The 25376-nt window shown below is 30.2% G+C and overlaps 6 protein-coding genes across 16 annotated transcripts; 5 read left to right on the forward strand and 1 right to left on the reverse strand.

Moving 5' to 3' along the window:
- The first annotated feature begins 387 nt into the window (after positions 1-387).
- On the forward strand, positions 388-4417 carry LOC126854991 (juvenile hormone acid O-methyltransferase-like). Of its 3 annotated transcripts, none has more exons than XM_050602244.1 (6): positions 388-600; positions 1858-2166; positions 2260-2428; positions 3100-3232; positions 3316-3463; positions 3609-4417. In XM_050602244.1, exons 2-6 carry the CDS (start codon positions 1983-1985, stop codon positions 3797-3799), a joined length of 825 nt encoding a protein of 274 aa, XP_050458201.1. In that variant the 5' UTR covers positions 388-600; positions 1858-1982; the 3' UTR covers positions 3800-4417. The 3 variants fall into 3 exon arrangements, with proteins under 3 accessions (XP_050458201.1, XP_050458199.1, XP_050458202.1); XM_050602242.1 differs by having other exon boundaries at positions 1895-2166; XM_050602245.1 differs by having other exon boundaries at positions 1895-2166; positions 3316-3402; positions 3609-3744.
- A 2596-nt stretch (positions 4418-7013) lies between these two features.
- Positions 7014-8691, forward strand: LOC126854993 (mpv17-like protein 2). Of its 2 annotated transcripts, none has more exons than XM_050602248.1 (3): positions 7014-7363; positions 7801-7962; positions 8035-8691. In XM_050602248.1, exons 2-3 carry the CDS (start codon positions 7804-7806, stop codon positions 8455-8457), a joined length of 582 nt encoding a protein of 193 aa, XP_050458205.1. In that variant the 5' UTR covers positions 7014-7363; positions 7801-7803; the 3' UTR covers positions 8458-8691. The 2 variants fall into 2 exon arrangements, with proteins under 2 accessions (XP_050458205.1, XP_050458204.1); XM_050602247.1 differs by having other exon boundaries at positions 7016-7447; positions 8035-8690.
- Positions 8333-13241, reverse strand: LOC126854988 (N-acetylneuraminate 9-O-acetyltransferase). 3 transcript variants are annotated; one of them, XR_007688175.1, is made up of 13 exons: positions 12601-13241; positions 12350-12493; positions 12005-12101; positions 11672-11930; positions 11322-11579; positions 11002-11237; positions 10695-10916; positions 10287-10608; positions 9959-10217; positions 9607-9902; positions 9292-9510; positions 9006-9182; positions 8333-8416 (listed from the first exon to the last, which is right to left on the reverse strand). XR_007688175.1 is itself a non-coding variant. In XM_050602237.1 (12 exons), exons 2-12 carry the CDS (start codon positions 12462-12464, stop codon positions 9057-9059), a joined length of 2409 nt encoding a protein of 802 aa, XP_050458194.1. In that variant the 5' UTR covers positions 12465-12493; positions 12601-13241; the 3' UTR covers positions 8948-9056. The 3 variants fall into 3 exon arrangements, 2 of the variants coding, with proteins under 2 accessions (XP_050458194.1, XP_050458195.1); XM_050602237.1 differs by lacking the exon at positions 8333-8416 and having other exon boundaries at positions 8948-9182; XM_050602238.1 differs by lacking the exon at positions 8333-8416 and having other exon boundaries at positions 8948-9182; positions 9607-9897; positions 9959-10198; positions 12601-13164.
- Positions 13242-13392: 151 nt separating this feature from the next.
- Positions 13393-18708, forward strand: LOC126854989 (TOM1-like protein 2). 5 transcript variants are annotated; one of them, XR_007688178.1, is made up of 10 exons: positions 13393-13807; positions 14066-14235; positions 14544-14825; positions 14914-15174; positions 15344-15644; positions 15820-15940; positions 16118-16148; positions 17109-17159; positions 17327-17597; positions 17680-18708. XR_007688178.1 is itself a non-coding variant. In XM_050602239.1 (9 exons), exons 1-9 carry the CDS (start codon positions 13753-13755, stop codon positions 17522-17524), a joined length of 1551 nt encoding a protein of 516 aa, XP_050458196.1. In that variant the 5' UTR covers positions 13398-13752; the 3' UTR covers positions 17525-18708. The 5 variants fall into 5 exon arrangements, 1 of the variants encoding a protein (XP_050458196.1); XR_007688176.1 differs by having other exon boundaries at positions 13400-13807; positions 16118-16229; XR_007688179.1 differs by lacking the exon at positions 17109-17159 and having other exon boundaries at positions 13394-13807.
- A 433-nt stretch (positions 18709-19141) lies between these two features.
- LOC126854994 (MAPK regulated corepressor interacting protein 2) lies at positions 19142-23063 on the forward strand. 2 transcript variants are annotated; one of them, XM_050602249.1, is made up of 6 exons: positions 19162-19741; positions 19908-19992; positions 20831-20949; positions 21210-21278; positions 21595-21648; positions 21777-23063. In XM_050602249.1, the coding sequence occupies exons 1-6, from the start codon at positions 19690-19692 to the stop codon at positions 21845-21847; spliced, it is 450 nt and encodes a 149-aa protein (XP_050458206.1). In that variant the 5' UTR covers positions 19162-19689; the 3' UTR covers positions 21848-23063. The 2 variants fall into 2 exon arrangements, with proteins under 2 accessions (XP_050458207.1, XP_050458206.1); XM_050602250.1 differs by lacking the exon at positions 21210-21278 and having other exon boundaries at positions 19142-19741.
- An 865-nt stretch (positions 23064-23928) lies between these two features.
- Positions 23929-25319, forward strand: LOC126855280 (uncharacterized). The gene is given in 5 exon segments (XM_050602758.1): positions 23929-24199; positions 24369-24572; positions 24632-24754; positions 24822-25103; positions 25192-25319. Coding segments are annotated over 5 exon segments (882 nt in total). The 5' UTR covers positions 23929-24028; the 3' UTR covers positions 25294-25319.
- Positions 25320-25376: the final 57 nt, after the last annotated feature.

Here is a 25376-nt window from a genome sequence, read left to right on the forward strand (position 1 = left end):
GCACAGTAATAGCATATATCACATTAATGATATGTTATCACAGAGCTAAAAAAGACAATAATTTAACTATGACAACATTTTCTAAAACATTTCAACTGTTTATACATTTAAATATTAACCAAATTACGTCGCTAAATAATATAATCTTGCTCTTTGAAAAATGATAACGGCGATAATAAACTATTAATAAGTTTTCAAAAAAATGTAAACATCTTAAACTAACATTATATATAAATGATTAATTCACAAAAATATTCATTTATCTTTTGCAAAAATTGAATTCATATTACATTAATAAAAAAATGTACATATTGTACAATAATTTTATATTATTTCACAAAGCTTCTTTTCTTAATGGTATTACATTTTATATTACATTTACTTTGCTTACTTGGCTAGAGGGCGTGTGTGTGAAAGGTTGAATACATTGTGTGCGAGTGAATTTTAGCATTATTTAGCATACAGCGAATAATTTAGAGAGTACATGTTAGATAAAAGTAGAGTTTAGTATAAAAGAAACAGTGGTAAATGAAGGGAAGTATGGAAGTTCAGTAGAAATATTGTTTTTCTAAAGGAGAAGAGAAGCGACAAAAGATAGAGGTTAGAATGATAAAAGATATGCGAGGTAGAGAATGGATCAGATAGGATATGTATGTGCGATTAATTACCATCAAATCAAAGTATGATATGGTAAAAAGTAAGAAAAAGGAAGTAAGGTTATGTAGCATGACAGAAGGAGAAAGAGAAAGGTAATGCTAGTTGACTGCAATGGCGGCGGGCAATAGGGGTGAAGAATAGGACAGTAGAAAGCGCGAAAAGGGCGCTTTCTCCGGTTTTAAAATCACTATAAAACGATAGGCTCTTTGCGTCTGCAGCATTGTTGCTGTTATTATAGATGATGCATTAAGGTTAGGGTTAAGGAGATTGAAAGAAAGTAGGAGGAAAAAATAAGAGGATTAGAATTTTGAGAAAGGATATTGTTTGGAGGAAAAGCGACATTACGGGTAGTACGTGGGTTATAAAGATTATGAAAAATAATAAGGAAGGATCGAATAGACATAGGTAATATAGGAAATAAGTATCAATTAGGATTAATAAATATTAATTGGATTAATAAGTATTAATTTGATTATAACGGATTATAAAGGATTATATGATTGTAAAAGTAAAGAAATGATTATAAGAAATGAAATAATTATAGGATAAGATAGTGACGAAGGATAATGTATAATAGATATAAGGATAAATAGGATAAGAAATGTAAAGGAAAAAAATAACATAAGATAAGCGAAGAAAAGAGATAGGCAATAATATATTTATAATGAGGAATGTGGAATGATTGGTATGCGTGTTTTAAGAAATTTATGTAAACCAAGTCCACTTCTTGGCTTTTAGCTGAAATTATTAATAAATTTATTTATCATTTACTTTGCTTACAAAATACTTTTTATATTAAGTGTTACATATATTAACATTTAATTTAAGATAAATTTTTCTCGCAAATTTTGTTTTTTATTATGTATTTATTTATTTAATTTTTATTAATATTTTAGAGTTCTATTTGTAGCTTTAAAATTAATCCAAGACTAATTTCAAAGAAACAAATTTTATGATAAATAAGAACTTTTTTATTACTTTAATTTTTAAAATTTTTCATGATTATTGATTTTAAAAAATCAGATTATATAATTGTTTTTATATAAATTAAATTTTATTCTATATCTGCATATATAATATAAAACTTCAAATAGTCGCAAGAATAAATTTAATGTTAAATTAGCGCTGGTGGTAAACAGAATAAAAATTGCACATATTTTATTGCTTTTTTCTTTCAACATTGACAAATTTCCTTGACAGCATACTCCATTATACTTCTTATCTATACCTCTACCAGATAACCGAGTATATAAGACTGCTCTTTTAAATAAGAAGTACGCCACTTTGCAAGACATAGAAGAGTTGTGCAATTAAACTTGAAAACTATGAAGCCGAAAGATTACGTTTTATTTAACCAGTTGCAAAAATGCGAAGTATCAAATTTAACAGACGAGTTTGAAGAAGAATTAATACAAATGTCTGGAAAATGTATGGACGTCGGTTGTGGTCCCGGAGATATAACAAAAGATATTCTCTTGCGAGCTTTAAATCCAAATGCGGTAATAATAGGTAAAACAATAAGCATAGAATAACGCTTATAACAACATACATTTAAACATGTATTTAAACTATTATTTAATTCAATAATTGCGTATTTTGAAGGTACTGATATCTCAAAGGATATGATTGAGTATGCGAAGAAAAATAACAGTAACGAAAGACTTAAATTCGAAGTATTAGATATCCAAACTAAAAATTTGCCTGAAAAATATATTTCTGGATTTGATCATATATTTTCATTTCATGCTTTAAATTGGTGTTATGACATTCGGTAAGTTAAATTTTTAAATAAATAAATCCAAGCTTGTCTACCCCAACTGGGTAAGAATTACGCTGCGATCGGTCGCAGCATGATTCTTACGCGGTTATTATATAAATATATCTATATTATCCTGATGTGACATTAAACTAACATCAAAAACAAAATATTGAAATTCTGACGACATCAAAATGATACAAATTGTTGATGATTCTTTGGCTATTATTTTGATATAATTTCAACATTCAGTTAATTATATCCTTACAAATAATACTTTACAAATTAAAGAATTACAACTTTATACATATATAGACTAATGTAAATTTCTTAAACAAAAGAATAATATTCTTTTTTTCTAAAATTATTAAAGATATATTATATCAATATAAAATATATTATATTATATATTGTATCAATTTGTAAAATTCAGTTTTGTAATTTAAATTTAAATTTTTTAATATTTAAATACAAAAAATTATTTTTTATAATATTTTTAACAGTTCTATTGCATTATAAAACAATTCTATTGCATTTCAAAGAGATAATAAGAGTTTAATATATTAACTTAACTTTTCATTAAAATGGTTATATTTTAAGAGTTTTATTAAAATCTGAAATTAAAGATCGCAATAAGCATAAAATCTTCAAAAATTAATTAAACTTATCTGTGTTTTATTTAACAGACAAGCGTTTGAGAATATTTATCATATGATTCGACCTGATGGGAATATACTTATGAATTTGGTAGCATCTCATGATATATATAATATCATAAATATTTTGGCTCGAGACATTCGTTTTGCACCATACATACAAGTAAACTTAATTATTTTCATGTTCTATTAAATTCGCAATTTTACAGCTATAACCATTTAATTATTACTTTTATGTTCATATAGGATATCAGAAATTATGTTTCGCCATTTAATGATTCATGCTGCCCTCGTAAAGAACTGAGGAAAATACTTAAAAGTATCGGATTTGAGGTTTTCCATTGCAGTCTTCGTGAAACAACATATTCTTCTAAAGATTTCAACAATTTTATTTGTAAATTATTTTTGAAACAATATAAAAATTAAGTTTTATGTTTTATGTGATTATTATCACATTGAAAATTTGCCGCAAAATTTTTTTCTTATTTACTTAAATCCTAATTCAATTCTAATAATTTAATTTAATCTTATTTTGATAGCCTCGATAATATCTATCTATCCATTCTTTGACAAAATGCCACGGGATGTGCAAGAAGAATTCAAGAACGAATATATACGTAAATTTGTGGAAAGGAAGTGTACTTATAAAACAATACAGAACAATCAAAAACAAACGATTATGTTAGATCTATACAAACTCTTAATAGTTTATGCACGAAAAAATGTATAATATCAGCATTGCATCCTTAAATCAACAAATAAAATTAAGCTTAAGAAATACGAGGTATAAAAAAAAACAGGAGATTAAAATTAAATACATTCATTAAGAATTGAAAAATAAGAGCAATCAAGAAGTTCCGTTATCATTCTGTAAATTAATATCGTTTTTTTGCTATTGCATTTATGGCATATACTATTGAATTACATAGCCCTACATTCATGAAAATATTATAAAAAAAGCAAATTATTTCCAATATTTTAATCAATGGCTTTATATAGTAGTATCTTTTTTCTTTTAAATCAATTTTTATTTGTTAATGTGCATTTTATTCGCCAAAATATACTAGTTAGAAGTTAATTTTCAACATCTTAAATTTGCGTTATTTGAAAAATCATTATGTTTTTAACTTGGCTTCGTTTTTGTTTTTGAAATAACACATCAGATTGTCATGAAGATGAGACATATTCGTATGCAGTGGAGGGTGGCATTTTAATAGCTTTGATTTGAAATGTAATAATATTATAAATTTGAAATGTAATAATATTATAAATTTGAAATGTAATAATATTATAAACTACCAAATAAATGTTATAAACTAATGGTAATAATAAAAATGGTATAAACAAATTGACATTGTTTTTATGATATTTGAAATTGCGATTTTTTTTAAAGTAGAGCTTCTTTCCTGCCCATCAATTTACTTTGCAATGACTACACCGACAATAATTTAATAACATATCAATGATTATAAATATTTATAATTATCATTGATATATTAATACTTAAAATATTGTACAATTTTTTTAGAAGAAAAATCCTATTTTAAATGAAAAACTTATAAGAATATATCTGATTTTTATATAATTTCTGTTTTAGTACATGACAGATATATTCTGAAAATTAAAAATATTAGAAATAATTAAAACGTTTGGAATTACGATATATTTATATTGTGCATCAAATCAGCAACTTCTGATTTTGTTTATTTACATTTTATGATATTTGGTGTATTCTGCGCATTTATGCTTGCAGTCTATTAGTCGTTTTTCTTCAGTTATTAAAAAAATTGTCTGCTACGATCTGAAATAAAACTTTACCAATTTTTAAGCACATCCAATGATAGGAACAAACTTATTGATTATTTAATAGCCAAAATTCTGCCAAGTTCTGTGCGTTATAATAATGTAATGGATCGCATTGCGATCAATCACAAATTCTTATTCTTTCGATGTTAAAATGGAATACATTCGTAATTGTTATATAAAAAACAATTGAAGAAGAAATGTGATATGAAGTTTTCATTATACAATTTTCATTATACATGATCAACAGAAAGTCGTTTGGATTTTTCAAACATATCAATGTCATATGTCGATTTATTGCGTATTTTCTTCATATCAAATTTTTCTCATGTCACGTCAAGCTTTTTTCAGAAGTGAAATTAAAATCTGGGCGCACTATGTCAAATTTCTATCATGAGATAATTTATCAATATTTCTGTCTTCAGTTAGTCATACGCCTATAGTTTTGAGTCAGTTCTGAACTGCCGTTACGTTAGATTTGTCAGTTCGGAATTGATATTTTTAGTCATATGCGCATAACAAGTCTATCATTCCTGCTACCATGATTGCTTGTTACCTTCGTGCTACTAACAATCTTTTCTAAGTGTTCTAAAATGATAATGCAAAAAGAAAAGTTGCAGCTGCTTTGCTAATTTTATTATATGAAGAGAAAGATAAGAAACAAGAAAAAGATACAAATGGTGCAAGATTGCCAACAAAAGGAAAAATTTTTTTACATGAGCTTTATTCATGTATTGCATATTAACTTCCTGAATGATTAAGCCACAAAGCGTTTGAATTGCTTTTTTCATTAGTCTGATGATTGTCTTAAAGGAACACAATGATGAGAATGGCTATTTTACCTGAAGAACGATTTATTGCTATTCTTCGATTTCTTGCCACTGATCGATGTTTGGAAGATATGAAATATATAACAATTAGGTAAATGTTTACTCTTACAATCCCCATGCGAAATGACTTCTAGTTGACCTTGACCTCTAAAGAGTTTAAGCTCATTGACCCGTCGTTCGATTAGTAAAAAAAATTATGAAAAAATAAACGTATTAAAGAAAATCAAAATTAATGTTACAGAAAAATTTCACAATTTATTCATAAGTTAATTAAATCGGAACAATGTATTTCTTGTACATTTTTAAGAACAATATTAAAAATTTGTATAATATTTCCATTTTTTAATAACACATAACGATCAGCTCTGTGACAAGCCAAAAAATGATACTTGTCAATAATTATCTCTTTGTATCGACTTAGATTAGAGCTTTACATGTCAGCAACAAGTGACCCACTTTCATGTTTTCGTTTTAATACCCATTAGAAATATATTTCCCAAAAATGGAAGCATTTTCAGAAAGTCGTCGTGATAATTGTGCTAAGGCTTTTTTCCACCCCGAAGAGATCTTTTTATCTTCCCCAACAAATTTTCAAAATCAAACGTAGCAAGTCTCTTTCCCTAAATAACTTTCACGCATGGACTACACCACTTCGGGAGATGAGACAGTTCATGGCGTTCATGCGCTCTCATGCGCTGTGGTGTCTTGCCGTGGCATTGTGGTGGGAGATCATTGCGCGCATGAACTGTGCATGGATTGAAACGATACGATCTTATAGCGTATTCGATTTGTTGACTCTACCCGACTCTAGGTCGAGTCGCGTCAGATCTTAAGTTCAATTTGAAACTCAATGAGTCTAAGCTATCATGGCGAAAAGCGGTTTATGATTGGTTTCGTGATTCATAACCTCCATCAAAGAGTTTTTAACATTATTATTTATCATATTTTCATTATTACTATTTATTCTTCTTTTTATTTTATATAATATAAACTTATATTTCTATGATGATCAAGAATAATATTAAAGACTCTTTGATGGAGGTATGAATCACGAAACCAATCATAAATCGCTTTCCGCCATGATAATTTAGAGTCATTGAGTTTCAAATCGAACTTGAGATCTGACTCGATCCAGAATCGGATAGAGGCAACAAATCGAATACGCTAAATGATTCGCTCTATTTCTCTAGCGAACAAGATAATATTTATTCTTTGATAATATATAAGAATCTTATGCATTAGCAAAAGTCTTGCTTGCTAAGAAAACTGAACGAATTATCGACGCGCAGTGTATGTGACATTAGGCGCCATATTGTAGATAAAGCCCACAATCTTCAATTGGTCACAGCCTTTTCGTCCTATGTCTTATCCAGTTATATATAGAGATCAGTAGCTCGAATACAATATTGATTACAATCTGGATCAGAAGTGGCCATATAAAAGCAAAGAAGAAGAAAAAGTCTTTTTTTTGCGCTTGAACGACATTTCAATTTGAACTCTGATCTTTGCTTTGATACGCATGCGCTATTCTCCCCTCCTTGTAAACAATGCAAACCAAATCAAGATGGCTCTCTTGTAGCATGCATAGAATACATCTGTTCTTTGCCTGAAATATAGAAGAAGATATCGCGTTTAGTGATTGTATCCCATGTGATTCCAATGTGTGTGAGATTAAATATAATTAAATTTGTAAATCCGGTAAAATAAAATTAAAATAAACAGTGATATATTATGGAAAGAAGATGGTAAACGTTTCTCATTTGTAAAAATAACAGTAATTCATCAATAAAAGATAAGTTTCTCACAGCAGACAATCAATTTAATTTTACTGAATATAATTCTTTCTCAATATAATTCTTTTAATTGGAAGCATACTTTTAAATGAAAATTATAAAAAAATGTACATCTTATTTATATGTGAGATACACAAACACTCTTCTATTTCAATAAAACTTTAAGTTTATACCTAAATTTTATAAGATTTCAATCATTTCGATTATGACAGTTCTTAAAAAATAATGAACCTTTTGATATAATATAAGAATAAAGTAGAATCTCACAAATTCTACCTTTTCCATTATTTTCATTGTTTTTTTAGACAATGAATATTGCTAGAGGAATGGAACTAATTCTTGGTAGAATAAATCACTTAAGGGAACGTTTATTTTCGCCAAAAAATTTATTATATACAAATGTAGGGATATCAATTTTTCTTTCTGGGACAGGAGATATTTTAGAGCAGCATTATGAGATATTAAAGGTTTGTTAACTATAGACATATCGTTTCACTAATTTTTTTAATATTCTAACAAGTCTTCTTTATCCTTTGTAGGGTGATTGGGATAGATGGAGTTTTATCAGAACAAGAAACATGGCCATATCTGGCATGTCTATTGGGATAGTTTGTCATTATTGGTACAAGTTTTTGGACACCAAAATGGTTGGACGCACCATCAGTACAGTTCTAAAAAAAGTAGTTGTAGATCAATTGATATGCTCACCTCTTTGTATAAGTATGTTTTTCTTGACACTAGCTGTGCTAGAGAATAATAGCTTCGCAGAATTTAAAGATGAAGTCCGAAAAAAGGCACATAGATTGTACATAGCTGAATGGGTCATATGGCCTCCAGCACAAGTCATTAATTTTTATTTCCTTCCCACACGATACAGAGTGCTTTATGATAATATAATATCTCTTGGTTATGATGTGTACACTAGTCATGTAAAGCACGATATACGAACAGTTAATAGTTAATGAAGTATTTTGATAGGACAATGTATTTGAATGAGATTACAAACAATCAAGATTCAAGTAACATAAATTAAATAAAACTTATTTGTCAATTTAGAAGTCAATTAGAAAGCTTTTCTCATATCAAATGTTTTTTGTGACTTTTACAATAATTCCCTGAAGGCAGGACTAAAAACTCTATCTCTAACATATTTATTGTAATATATTTAATTGTATATAATATATATATATATATATATATATATATATATATATATATATATATATTATATAATTAAAACTAAATAAATTTATAAAAATATAAATGTAAATTATAAATATAAATAAAATATACAAATAAATAAATAAAAAGACAGCTATTTCTTTAATTCATTTCTAATAAAAAATGAATAAAATAAAAAAATGTTTTTATGATATACAATATTTTTTAAAATATATTTTAATATGAATTGCAATTTTCTTATCTCTTATAAGAAAAGTTGTAATACATATGTTCACTTTATCAATTTTTTGCTTTATATGATTTGTCTATATATGAAGTTTTTTTACACCTTGTACATTAATATTGCAGGTATCTTTGATTTTTTAAACATTCCCAATTTTTAAAACATTCCATCATGAATGCCGATGGGTACCAATACAGTTGTAAACAGTAACAAATTGCGAGCTACTAATTTCCAATCATTTGGTACTGCATATGGTGCTAAAACATGTGTTAGTCTATGAATCTGGAAGATAAAATTTCTATTATTGAAAATTTCTATTATTGAAAAAATTGTGATTTTACTATTGAAAAATTATGTTTTTTCTAATACAAAAAATTTTTAAGAGAGTTACTTCGTGACTGGCACAGATGAAAATGAATGATGTAACCAACAGATTCAATACTGGAAATCTAGGTAATAACACAAGCACTCCATGTGAATCTGCTGCCAACCATATGTGTCCTTGCGCAACTAATGTCTCTAAACTTATTCTACCCAATCCAGCTAAAAGTGCAGAGTGCTTTCCCCGTAATGCCAATGATGCATTTCGAAGAGCGATATATCCTATAATCTAACAAAGCAAAAAATAACATTAATATAATAAAGCAGAAAAGGAAAAAAAATAGAGGAATAATTAATAATACAAAAATTAAAAGATAAAATTTACCGGAATAAAAGCGACATAAGAATGAATCTCCTCACATTCTGATACAGAATGACACAAAATTGTGAAAGTAGTATATGCTATTAAGGAGATCAATGCCAGCACGGAGGATAATGCAGTGCCTGGAATATGATCTAGTCTTTGAAGTGCAACAAGACCGGCTCCGAAGGTTAAGCCCCAAACTACACTATATCTGTCGACTCTCCAACGAGACCACCATTCGCGAATGTCATCATCAGTCGTCACAAATAACGCTTTCCAGGGCCTCGTGACGAAAACTTTTTCAAAAAATACCTGTGCTGATAAGACAAGTATTATACTTTGAACATATTCTCTAATGAAAGTTGTTCATTACCTCTGACATATATAGTATAGTAATTATCGACACAAGACCCAAGAGTTTCAAAGCAAAATACAGCAAGGCTCTCGGTCCGTATTCCGCTAAACTTCCGGAATATATTCTCGGTGGTAACCAAGCCAAAAAGTAAATCACTAGAAACCAAAAGGACACCAATGGTACAAAATGGTAGAATTGATATGGCCTGTTCATGCAAAGGCATAACGATACTGTCAATAAGTTTAATCTGAACATGACCTAAAACACAACAATTATACTTTACTATAAATGTAAAATGTAACTTTAACAATTAAAGATTATCAATCATAACTTTTCTGATACATACTCTGACAAATCTGACAAGAGACACGTCGCCGGTTTGCCAAAAATAATAAAAATGTCCATATCCAGACAGAAATAAGTAGGCAGAATTAATTAATCTTAAGTACATATAAATCGGGAGAACATTTTTGGCACCAGTGACATGATATATGAGCACAACCGCCTGCATTAAGCCTCTCCATTCATCCGTTTGCTCTCTATTTAATACTCTCGGTCCTCTTTCACGATCTTCGGTGAAAAATAATCCGAGAGCCAAGATATATCCTAGTGGTAACCAGAAACTGAACTCACTGTAATATTTATTCTCCTTCATAAAGAAATTTGTTCTGCAAGTGAAAAATAAAAAAAAGAAAATTAAAAATATATAACAAGAATAAAATTACAGATTCATATTAAGCATGTCATTATTTACCTATCACATAAGTAAAAATATGCTAATATAATAGAAAAGAGAGCCAATGATGTAATAAGAGTGTAGAAATCTTGTATCTCAGGTTGTTTAATTTGTATAACTTCTGAAGCACCTGCTTCTTCTGTATTCTCTACTTCCTCAACAGTAACATAAGAATAAGACACTTCAGAACGATACTTGCACATTTTTCTGTATAACCACACTCCTCCTCCTATTGTTATACTATAACAGATTATCACTTACTTTCTTTGGAAAGAACATATAATGTATATAGAACATACAAATAATAAATTAAATACTTAATTACAATAATGCAAGCGCAGATAGACTTAACAGCTGTAGAGTAGTTGCTGGTTCAGGATAACTACAACAGCTTCCATCATCGAAATTCATATGATCGTTGCAGTATGTGTTTAATAGTATTTGAACTTTATGACGAAGCGATAATGGACTTGCCAAATAACCATCTGGACTTTGCTCCAAAACACCCATACCGACTAGTTTGCTGCTTTGCCATATATGAGCCTCACTATGAGACAATATCTGTGTACGCGGCGATTATAGAATATTTATTAATTTTTTTCCACTATATTTTGTCAAGTGAATTACATTTCATCAGTATATTACCCTTTCGGCTGCCTTATTACATAAATTGATCTGTTTGTTGTCCAAACTCGACAATTGCGCAGGCAGTCTTTCCTTGAGTACAGGATCCTGTAAGAGCCAAAGAAATCGAGATCCTTTTTTAGCCAGAAAATCCACCGGTTGCACCAGTCGAATCAAACTCGTGCTGTATTCCGAATAGAGTTGCGTATCACTATTATTGTTTGCAAGAATCACAGCTGCGGCAGAACCTGCTACAATTACACTAGGCGCATCCGTTTGCTGTAATGTCGAATTATAGAAATTGTATTATTTCTAATTACATATGATCTGATATACATATTTTTTCGTTGCGTAACATATAATTACATTACCATCCAGCCTCTAATGTTTGCTATCATAGAATTATCGAGTCGTGGTCGCCATAAGAACTGTACATTTAATTTAAGCTGCCCGTCGTTGAAACCCAAGTCTGAGTTTTCCGGCAATTCTGTGAGATCTGATGCTTTGCCATCAATCACAAATTGTGAAACAAAAGATTTATACAATTGTCTTACTCTAGCATCGCCAATGAATACAAAATGATTATGGTGGCCCATGAAAGCTAGATATCTCATACATCTTCTGCTGTCTCTGCAAAAGAAAGCAAATATTTTTTATACATGAAAAAGTTAATCTTTAAAGCAAATTAAAGATAAAAATCTTACGTTTGCGTATAATGATGCATCATGCAACCGTATGGTTGCCATTCTTTATCTCCTTTGTATCTACCTTCTGTCAATAACCATTTGCAAGAATCGCTACCTGTGGAAATTTTTAAATTTTCATTTATGATGCCAATAAATTGTGACAAAAATAAAATATTTTTGTTGAGAAAATTTAAAAATAATAAAAAAATTTATCGTCACAGAATTAAAATAATATCATTATTTTTGATAAAATTATGCATCAGAAAATTTATAGGAGTTGTTTATCTCAAAACTTTATATTGTATGGGATAAATATATGAGATAAATAAATTAACGGTTAGATAAAAGACTTTTCTATTATACCATAAATAAGATGTATGACTCCATGGTATATAATAAAACAGATAACAAGCGCAGTAGCTAATTTCTTTGCACTTGCTACTGTTATAAGACTAATAAAATGTTCCGCTGATGTCATGAAGGAGTCTGATTTAGCTTACACCGACACTGCAAAGTAAAAAACAGCATTTGTAATCAAGTATTGCATTTGTATCGATTTACCTGCATTATCGGTACTCGTATCATACTCGTTTGAATAATGAAAATTCACGTACTTTGAGCTGTGTTCCAATTCTCCATCCGATGAATGATAGTTAAATGAGCGGGTGATGGGCGAAGTCTAACGAAAAGTGTTTGAGAGAATAATAAAATCTGAACGCACTCCATAGTCTGATGCCCGATATTGACTTAATGAACTAGATTTACTAGACATTTCAATATTGCCCGCATATTGCGTCACCACCACCCAAACCACCCGATTCTACGAGCCGGGTGACTTTTACACTCTCTCGGGTGGATGAAGTGACAATTTGAACGTCTCACTTAAGAGTCCGGCGGGAGTTGGAAGGAATCTGAACACTTTCTGAGCGCATTCGGGTGGAGAATCGGACGCACCCTTGAATGTACGCGATCCGATATTTTTCCCTCACATGAAAATCGTTACAAATACCGCGATCAGGTGACGATGATACTATTCACGAAAATTTTATTCGCCGATTATTCTGCGATGATATTTCGTTCATCTGAAATATCATCGCAGAGTTAAAAAAAACAAGATATTTCCGTTATTTTCATTCAATATATCAATCGCAAACGCGAACGGCAAAATGATACGTAAATACGAAAATATACCGATTATTCGGCACGATTCGCAATTAGTGCGACAAAATAAACGTCACACCGCCGTGCCGGATAATGCATCCGATTGGTTCTCATTTGCTACGAGATGCAGTGTTTCCTACAGACTCTACATCTACACCTAACACACTGCTGCGAGTGAATCATCAGGATTGAATAACGCGCAGATCGAGAGTTTATAGTCCGGCCTTCGACTTTCGACTGCACCCGCTGCACTCGCAAGGAGTGCAAGCGGTGGAGCGTGTATGGGGGATCGTATTTAAAGGGCGTTTCGCACCTATTTTGCGCAGCGCTGATTGGCGGCCGCGCGATTTCGTGCATTCGCGATTTCTGTGCTCGTATGTATATGTATATATATGTGCATACGTGCTATACGGCGTTCTGCGTACCGTATCATATGATTCTGTCAATCGGTGTTACACGAAATTGAACGAATTGTCAGTGTGCGCCAATTGTCATCGCTGCGTCGAGCGATTATCGCGACCGCGTTTCCCGTATACGTATGCGAGTGAGCGAGTGAGAAAACGCGACGGTTGACAAGCGCAGGTTCTACTACGTGCCACGAGAAAATGTCACTTTTTGGAGTAACCAACCCCTTTTCCACGCCAGTAGGGCAAAAGATCGGTGAATACATTTTTTTTTTATTTACATACGTCGCGAGTTGAATTACGCCGATTTAGAATCTTTTTATTTTTTTTATATTCCAAAGAAATATCTACATGCTCCAAACATGATATAGGTCTACATATTTTCTCCCATTTTAACGGATTGATTTAACTATAAATAAAAAGGCTATTATGTATCAATATTGCTTTAGATAAGCTGCGATAGTGACTTACTTATTTTTGTACCTCGCCTTCAGTTTTTCTCTTGTTATTTCAGAATCCGCTACAGATGGTAGCTTACCAAGCGAGAATTGGACACTTAACATGGAAATATGTGATATTATAAACGAAACTGAGGATGGGCCAAAGGATGCTATTAAAGCAATCAAACGCAGGCTCAATCAGGCGGCTGGCAAAAATTATACTATAGTCATGTATACACTTACCGTTAGTATTAAACTATAATGAATTATATGATCAGATATGATAAATATGATCTAATTTGCTTGATGTAATATTACTCAATGTAAGATACATCATATATGTATCTTTGTAACATAACGTTGTAAATGATATAATCAAGCATTGACATTTTTGACCTTTGATCAATTTATATAATCAGTGTCAATTAAATCAGTTAGTAAGTGTTGTTATATCTATGACATAAATGATAGTATTCTTGTAATATTGTGAATAAGAGCATAACTTATAACATTATGCAATTATAAAAATAATTATAGTGACGTATGTAACAGGTATTGGAGACATGCGTGAAGAATTGTGGAAAACGTTTTCATGCTCTTGCTTGTTCAAGAGAATTTGTGCAGGACTTAGTTAAATTAATCGGTCCCAAAAATGAACCACCAACTGCAGTTCAGGAGAAAGTCCTAAGTTTGATCCAAACATGGGCAGATACATTCCGTCATCAGCCACACACTCAAGGCGTTGTGCAGGTTTATCAAGAATTGAAGATAAAAGGCATACAATTTCCAATGACTGATCTGGATGCCATGGCGCCCATTATCACGCCAGAAAGAGTGAGAGACATCTACTTAATAGAATATAAATCATTCTCCATGTTTTAAAAATTAAAAATAATTCTTTTTTTAAATAATATTTTTACAGAGTGTACCTGAAACAGAACAAATTCCAGCAAGTCTGACTACATGTGAGCAGCCTGCCTCTTTGGGAACACATTTACCTCCTCAAACATCGCAATCTGTTGGACAGTTAAATCAGTTGAATGAACAACAGCTGGCCAAGTTACAAAGTGAGCTTGATGTCGTTCAAGGAAATATGCGTGTATTATCGGAAATGTTGGCGTACTTTACAAGCCCAGATCAAAGTAAACAACAACCAGATTCCGCCGATATTGAGCTATTAAATGTATGAATCTTATAAGCAATCTCTTTTTCTTTGTTTTAAATTTGTTTGTAATATTTTAGATAATTTTTTTCATATAATCATACATATGTTTTTTACTTTGTAAGACTATATTTTTATAACCAGCAATATGTATGGAAAAGTTTATAATACATTATTAAAATATTTGCAGGAACTTTATTCAACATGTAAGGCGATGCAAGAACGTGTTGTTGATTTAATTGGTAAACTGGCTCATGACGAAATGACAGCGGAATTGTTACGCATTAACGATGAATTAAACAATCTATTTCTTCGTTATTCACGTTATACAAAGAATAAGGCGCAAATGCCGGCAAGCACTATATTAGCTCAGGCGATCGGACACCCACCGAATGTCGAATCGACTTCAGCTCGTACTAAACGAGAAGCGGAATCGCTCATAGATTTGTCCGACGATATGCAGGATTTGACAAAACAGATGAGCGAACTTGGTAAACATTAAAATTAAAACAATTTGATATAAATTTGTTACAATATATAGTGCTGCTTTAAATTTTGTGAAATTATATTTATATACATATATAATTTGCTCATATATTTCATATGTGACTATATCTATCTTCTTTCCTCAAGATTGATATTATTCTATCTTGTTCCAAATAATAGGTGCAGCCGAAGATGCGGATAAAAAAAAAATGGACCAAAAGAAGAAAAAAGAAGGAGATAATGATGAATTTGATATGTTTGCACAATCGCGCAATGCAACATATGAAACAACAAAGAATAGGTATTATGTTCTATTTTATTATATAATTAAAATTCTGTTATTTTTTATAATAGCAGAGGAAATTGTTTTAATGAAATAACATGTCTGTATATAGTTCAGTACAAAAACATATAATGTATAATAACAAAATGTATAGTAACAAAAATAATAATAAATATGTTATTTTCAAACTTACAGTGGCAGCAAATACGAGGATAACTTGGAGCAGGTGAGAGGAGCTAGCCTAAGTACGGCAATTCTCAATCGCAATAACCCTAAGCTACCTCAGCAGATTGCTACTAGTGCTAGCGTGCGTAACATTCTTTTTTCTCCTTAACCTAAATTAAATAATTAAAATTAATCATTATTCTTTTAGAATCATACAACAAAATTATTCCTTTTTATAAAATATTAGACATAAATATATATATATATGTGTGTGTGTGTGTGTGTGTGTGTGTGTATGTATGTATGTATGTATGTATGTATGTATGTATGTATGTATGTATGTATGTATGTATGTATGTATGTATGTATGTATGTATATTCTACAATATAAGTTCTACAATTCATATTTGATGTTAACTTAAATGATAAGTGTTGTTAATACTCAATATGATAGTTTCTACGCCCAGGTATCTAGCTGTTATCGACAATAACAGATAATACCCAAGTAAAAAATACCTTTTATAAACCGGATATTCTTGATAAATACATCCAAGATAAGCAAGTAATCTGAGTATTGGCGGCACTATTATAAATCTCTTATAAAGCAATTTCGGATATTAAAAATTACAAATTATACTTTAAATTATTTAATAATAGAAATAAATTGAGATAATAGAGATAAGATAATAGAAATAAATAAAGAGATGATGTTTGTTAGTCACTAAAAAGATTTATTAAAGCAGTGAAGTTATTAAAATTTGCGAAATTGCTTTAAATAGAGATAACAGGTTGAATTAGAGAAACACACAGACACTAAAAGGGAGCAAGGTGGTATGGTAATTTAATAAATTCTGCTTATACATGTTAAATATACGTTATCACAATTGCTTCTAAAAACAAAAGTTTTTAGTTTCAATTATGTTACCATTGGATTTTGTTTGCATCGATATTAATGTATATTGTTTGCATTTTTTTTTTTGGTCATTTTGTTCAATGTTTGTGTTTGTTTTTCGATACTTAGCCGAACGTGGAATCTGAAATCAATGAAATGGCAGCCTGGTTAAATCGTACAGTAAGTATCGTATAGGCATAAAAATTTTCTTTATAATTGTTAAGAGCAGGCCATAAATATTTGTAAGAGTTCCTAGTACACAAGTCTAAAAGATTACGTATCAAATTTTTTTTTGCAATTAAATTTCACAAGAAAACTGTTGTCGAATAACATAATTTATATTACAGCCTGGAGGGCAAGGCGATCAGGAATCTTTGACATCGTCGGAATTCGAGCGTTTCTTAGCAGAACGTGCGGCCGCGGCTGAAGCTTTGCCGACTCTCCCTACAGCGGCAACTGCCACCTCGAACTCTTCAACAACTGGTAATCAGAATATCCAGCGCCAAATTAACAAAGATCAAGACAAATCCTTATTCGCTCTTTAAGTACCTTGGAGCTCTCTGTTGTAAAACATGAGAGGCTAATCATTCACTGGGACTGTCATGCTAAGTTTAAACGGCACGTATGATTTTCTGATTAAATCATTGCTCATGCTGTATCACTGATAATTTAAAGTATCGATTTGTATTTTTAACATTAGGAGCTGGAATAAGATATAGAACATACAAAGGCATGGAAGACAAAGTACATACAGGAGAAAAATGCTTTGTGCTTGTACGTACTTAATAAGGTAACCGGTATACTATACAATCATGTTTGAGATATTATTTCTGTTATAAAATTATGATCGTAATATGGATAAGTTGCTTCAAAGTTGTGACTATGAATTATTATGCGAATAATAGCATTTTAAGGATTAATTTATGTCTGTACATAAACGATAATATGCGTCCATGAAAATTTCCAGAGATCATAATAGATATTATGATAAATTTTGTCTGATTGAATCAGAATCGAATAAGATCGCATTTAGATCAAATTTTCGAACTAATGCATGGATATTCGGACAAATGTTTACAATATTATTGAATATAATCGATCTTATCTATATATTGAAACTATTTTTCTATGTTAAAGTAAATTTTTTCTCGACTGTTTGACATTCTATGCAAAGATACACATACATTCTACAGAATTATTGTTATTTTTTACTATTATAATTCCTACTACTGTAGAAACTTTATATTATTAACTTATTAATATGTAAATTTTAGAATCATGAATTTATTATTATTATTATTATTATTATTATTATTATTATTATTATTATTATTATTATAGTATCCATTAATGCAGTTATGTAATATTATATAATATTATATAAATGATTAATATATTCTCTGGAATGATTGTAAATGCAGCAGTAACATTAGTGACCAGAGATCTTTTTTCATATTCTATGTTACAGCTCTGGAAAAAAAAAGTGATACTTTAGCTTTATCCCTCAGAATTTTATTATTTACCCCAACATTCAATATTATACTTTCTAAGTTTATTTGCTTATGTTTCTATATTGTATTTATGCATACTTAGTGCGAATAGATGGTTAAAAAAATAGAAAAAAAAAGTCACCTGCGGTGCCTGTATTGACTGAACTCGCAGTTAATAAGGAGGATATAACATGTACTCTTCACTTATGCAAAAAATAAAACTGTGCATCATAACAAAATTTTTCACCTGTATCTTCCTCTCTCTGTATGTCATATATATATATATATATATATATATATATATATATATATATATATATATTTTTTTTTTTCAAATATAAAAAAGACTTGTTATTATATTATATTTGAAAAACATAATTATTCTCACACATGTTTAATTCTATCAAAGCTAAATATGTACAATAAATATTTTATGTATAGGAAAAAGCCAATTTTTTTTAAATTAATTATTTGTTAAAGGAATAATTACATATAACTAAATATAAAAATTAATATTCTGATTTCTTAAAAATATTTTAAATAATAAAATAAAATAAAATAATAAAAAATAAATAAAAAGACGTTACATACCTTAACCCAAATAGAACACAAAATCATAATAAGATATCATGTGACATCAAAACGAAGTCAATTTAGAAAAAATCATTATGACGTCAATCGATACACTTTTTATGATGATTTTGTGATGAATTCTTGACATAACAATGATTTTCCTTTTTAGATTATTTTTATGTCATTTTTTTGTCAGTGACTTTTAAGAAACAAATAAAGTCATGATGATATCCTAATGCTAATGATATGCCCTTCTGCTAAAGCCTTGATAAGCGAGTATCGACGCCGCAATATCCCGGTAAAATCGCGCGTGTGATATCGGAGTTATTTATCCCTCCCCCACTATCGCGGTTTTTCTTCCACCCTCTTTCGTTCAGATGTGTAGTACTTAATGCATCCAACCAAGTTCATCATTATGAGCAGCACTGGCCTGTGATTTCGTAAGCGCGTGTCGCGGTGGTGTGGTGTGGTGTGCCGGAGAATAATCGCCGGGCTGTTGCGGCTTGCCTCGCTAATCAGCAGCAGTTTGTTGCGACGATTTCGTCTGTGTAACGCGCGACAAGCGTGACAACGACTCACACGCGAATGATCTGGGCAGCATCGCGCACGCGAAGCAAGGTTCCCGCACTTATCTGTGGACGAGGATCATGTATACCGTGTCGAAAGGGCCTAGCAAGATCGTAGCAAAAACACGACGAGGTATTCTGATTCTTGGATTATAATAACTCCGCGTCGCGAGGTATATCGAGGTTGTCGTCTACACGATTAGAGGCAGTCACGCAATCGCGTTCGAAAAAAAAAAATAAAAAAAAAAAGAAAACCACAGCTGACTGAATTTTCGCGAATCTCTCGTCGCTTTTCGCAGGGATCAGTCAGAAACTCGAGAGGTTGGAAACCCTACGCGATATGACGAGGAAGGCCGATCCCGAGGACGACCACGAGATCACCCGGTGAGAGAGTGAGAGAGAGAGAGAGAAAGAGACAGATGAAGCGAACGAGAGAGAGAGAGAGAGAGAACGACAGATGTAATCTTAACCTCTTTTTCGAACGCTTCTCTTCCACGCGTTCCTTCCTCTCCCCCACCAAGATTATGCAATTCATCTTATGAATCTCTTGAGAAGTCAAACTAATCGACTCTACTCTTTGTAGATTTTTTTAAATTTCAGCACGCGATTAGTGCTGCCATGTAGTATTAAAATTGATTTGAGAGATTGATTTTTTTTTTTACAGAAAGTGGAGTTTGGCTTCTCTGACTCCGGGCTCGCATGTAACTTGCATGTAATTAAAAAATCGCCCGAGTTCTATATTATTTATATCAGTTATTATAATTCGTTTATGCGATTCATCTCTGTGAAAAAAAATTTGCGTCATAGCGCGCAATTTAAATGCTTCCCCCCCTTTTTTTCTTTTTTTTCAGCGCCCTAGGATGTGATGTAATAAGGAAGATGTTTTGATTTAATATTTGATTTAACATGTGATCTATAATTTCTAAATGCGTTAAAATATGCTTGTAAACTTATTTCTTTTTCTCAAAATATAATTTCTTTTTTTTATTACATCATATGCTAGCGTGCATGAATCATGTTTTTTGTATCTATTCGTGTAAACGCAAGCATCGTTTATAAATCACTGCTCATATATTTACATTACATGACAAGCACCTATAATAATCCATCACATATATTATATAAGATTGTGAGTGTGTGTAATAATGCGTGACTAAAAAAAAATTATTTGCCTTAGTATTACCTATAATAAAATCCCTATTTGTATATTTCATGCTCACAGTAATGTACCAAAGCCGGTCTTCCATATAAATGGGAAATCAAAACTCATCTCACAGCGACATCAGATGCAAGAAGACATTTCACCGCAACACAAGGAACTTGTCTTATATATTAGACAATGTACGTAGAAAAATATTCCGCATGCGTGAGATAGAATGTAGAGTTGTGTGTTCTCAAATGTAAGCGAGGTATGTGAAGTATGACATGAATAGATCAAATGAGGTGTGATAGAGAAAAATGTGAACTTTGCGAAAGAGAGGCTCAGTATGTGAAACTCTAGTTCAAGGAGAAAATTAAGATTTTACATATTATATTGTATCATTATATATTTTCTCTAAAATTGAGTCAAATTTTTATTATTTTTTTTTTTTTTTTAATAGCATGGAATCAAGTTAGTTCGCTGCAAAGATGCGAGTGTTGCAATGGCACAGAATGTACAGAATTTTGCAGTAAGTAGTAATATGGCAAGCCAAAATTAGTTAGTGATTTGCAAACAGTATTATTTGTCTTTTTCTTTGCGTACACATACACATATATATTTCTATGTTTAAAATAATTTTTTTCCACTGTATTCAACACATACATATAAAATAAAGAAATTTTATTTTATATTTTTTATTTATTTTTTCATAAACAAAGTCATCCCATCTCTGGTATATTATGATTTTCTGGGTTCATTCTACATTCTAGATATAAATATTTACTAAAAAAAAACAACATTCTAATATGTTGAAATATATGTATGTAATGTTTTGCTTGCTACAGATTCTAATTCCATAGTATATTACAATGATGGTGAACCAAATGATAGTCTTCAAGGTAAATGTAATATCTATATTATAATGTTTTAAAATTAATTAATATCCTTATTTGTCACATTATGTATTATAATAATTAAGTATACAAAATCCTGAAAGTTGCGCTAAAATATAAATAAATCATTTCAGATTTTAAACCATTTGATTTGGAATCTTGGTGGGGCAAACGATTGTTTAACAACATCACGAAGTCACTCTGAAACATTAAAGAAACTGATAGCGTCCTGATAGGTGTTCTAAGGATGTACTTGAAAGTAGTCTTATAATGGGGCAACTGATACACTATACAAATTAGTCAATGTCGCATTTTAAGTTTGATCTGTTGAAAATTGGTAAAGGAATAGTTTAAATATAAATTACTCGAAAGTTCAAGATACTATATCGAATTCTGTCAAATTGCTCGAGTATAACTACGATCACATCACTTATTTGTTACAAAGTAATAAATCGATACATATATCCGCGAGCTTCGAGAATGCACACGTGTACGCAATAGTAGAGAATATCGTTAGTGATTATAAAATTGTCAAATTGTTAATAACAATTGTTGTTTATATGCATTTGTTAATGATCTTTTTACAAAATATAGATAACTTTTTTTGTTGCTCTATTGAATTAGAATTGCTCAATTTTAATAGCGTGCAGGGAATGTCGTCAACATTCTTGTACAGAGAGCTTCGAGATGCAACAGCAGTGAAGTTTTGCGAAACTTTCAGTAGACAATAAGTAGAATAACGCTAAATATGCGAGTGCAAACGTCCCATCGTGTTAGAAAAAAAATATACTGCGTTTTGATTAGGTTTAAAAAAAAAAAAAAAAACAACCGAAGCCCCGAGGACATCATACAGTGTATACCAATGCATATACCAAAATACTTAAATACAAGCAAAGACCCCGTGCTGTGCGGTATGAATCCTGCGTGAAGTTGATAATGATGACTTTTTTAATCCTAGAAAATGGCTGTACATATTGCATGCAATGAACGCGTGAATGCATGACAATGTTACGGGTATTGTTATGACGATTGTGTCTGAATATACTTTTACGTATGAGCAAGGATTTAGCGTAAATTCGTAGACTGATAATATGTAAGAAAATTTCATATTGTTATTCGCTGAGAGTCATATATTATTATTCGTGTTAGCTTGCAGCTAGTAATGGAAATCCATTGCAGAGTTTGCTCATCGAATTGTTATATTATGGCAGATTAAATTGTTTTTTTTCCTCACATTATTACGTATTTGTCGGGCTACTACATATGTATAATCTCCGATTAGTCACAATTTAAATGCCACAATATATCATGCGTCCGACAAAGCAAAGCTCGCAGGAGTAGTCGTGATGTAGCGTTAATCAAATTCGGCCACGTGCGGCTGAATTACACAATCATGAATAAATATCTCTTTATACACGCAATATTATTTTCTTTTTTTATCAGTGATTCTCCATTAACATCCATGTGGTTTCTATGATTCTTATAGTGCAATAAATATCAATTGATATTCAATTACAAATATAAAAATATGCAAACCAAATTTATATTTCTTTAGATTTTTTTTATTGTAAATTTCCATTATTTCTAAATTAAACTTTTATCATTTTAAAATTTATGAATTAATTACTTACTAGTTATCATTTAACAATTGTCTTTATCTTTAATGTTTTTCATGAAATTTATATGTGATATCTGAAATACAATATCAATGTGAATATTTTATAATTATTACTACACATTGATAATATCGTTGAACACTATGCAGATATATTGATTTCTTTTGATTTCTTTTAAAATACTTCATATGACATTGTATAGAATTAAAAATTATATTTATATAATCCAATTTTATACAATACATGAGTATATATAATTTTTTATAAATATTTTTTATTTGATAAATCATATATACATAATATTATAAAATCAGTAAATATATATATATATATATATATATTTACTGATTTTATTATACTGATATTATTATATATTATTATATATATTATATATATATATATATATATATATATATATATATTTTTTTTACTGATTTTTATAATATTATTTATAATATATATATATATATATATATATATATATATATATATAAACATTTCTTTAGATTTGCAATATGTGTAGTTTTCTATTAAATATATTAATCGAATTATAAAATATTAAGATCGCGCTTATTTACTGCATACATTTCCCTGGATTTCATTGCCGATTATTGAGAGGCACTCACAAAATATGAGATAGGAAGTTCTTTCGCGCAAGCGTAGAATCAGCTATTCCAATTAGAGAGAGGGAGAGAGAAAAGGAATGAGAGATCCAAAATAATGAGATACAGAAGAGAGATTCGAGATTTGATTACAATGAATTGATTACAATGAGAATTGATTACAATTATCTGTCAATGTCAATGGCCAATTTTTTCATGATAAGAATAGCAATATATGCGTATATATTTCGAGTAGAAACAAAAATTTCATATATTTCATATTTTCTGATGAAGATGGATGAAATAATGCCGCATAACGCGGAAGAGCCAAACTCTCAGGTAATTAAAATAATGTATAAATCAAATATTAATTGTTTTATTTAATCAAATATTAATTGTTATATATATATATAAAATTATATTTTATATATTTTTTATAACTAAATATTTTTTAGTTAATACCTAAATATTATTTATATTATTATTATTATTAATCTTTTAATTGCAGACTACACACAAGAATAGTGTATCTTATATAGGGCCAATGATGCAGCCTCAGAGTGGTCAGAGATTTCTTGTAATCCTAACATTTGCGTGCGATGTTCTAATAGGATGTGTTAGACAATTAAACATAATGGATGAAGAATGTGGCGATGGAAATTATGGAACTATACTTGCTCATACTGCCAGTGTCATAAAAATAGCAATCAAGGTGATACAAAGGATAAAAACAAATGTGGTTTCAATGAGTGATTATTTCATATATTGTAGGAAGGCAGTATTTCAGCAACAAGACCTTCTATAGCATTTACACAAATAAGTCGTATTATTGAGAAAGAAATGGGTGGCCTGGAAGGTGGAATGTATTCATTGTTTTTTGATACTATCGCCAAGGTGAGACCATCAACTAATATTTTTTTATTTTTAAGACTGAGGAAAGAAATCTTGAAAAATATTTTAGAGCTTTCTTAGATTTTGAGATGATGAGCAATTAACTGCAAGCATGTGGTTAACTGCCTTAACATCTGCAAACAAGATGATATCTGAGGTCAGTCGAGCATTAATAGGTGAAAGAAGTATGCTGGATGCTTTGATACCTGCACAACATAAATTAAGAGATGCGTTGAATTTGGGATTAAGTCCTACCGATGCATTCGGAGAAGCTGTTAAAGCTGCTGAGACTTCTACTATGCAAACTGTACATGTGTCAGAATCGCATTCTGTTGATTCTACAAATTGCAAGGTACTATTTAGCTGTAACGTGTTTTACATGTGCACACCGTGATATTCATTTATAGATATTTGGTAAAATTATAATTTATTATATATAGACATTCAAATATCCAGATCCTGGAGCACATGCTGTAGGTATATGGATGAGAGCTGCTTATGAAGGCTTCAAATTAAAATTTGGTTGTGAATTCAATGTATAAAAAAAAATAAAATATCTTTTTTTTTTCCACATATATTTTTTATTTTCCTCAAAATTATTTATAAGAATTATTATATATTATAA

Source organism: Cataglyphis hispanica, chromosome 15 (assembly GCF_021464435.1).
Source record: "Cataglyphis hispanica isolate Lineage 1 chromosome 15, ULB_Chis1_1.0, whole genome shotgun sequence".
NCBI classification, from domain to species: Eukaryota; Metazoa; Arthropoda; class Insecta; order Hymenoptera; family Formicidae; genus Cataglyphis; species Cataglyphis hispanica.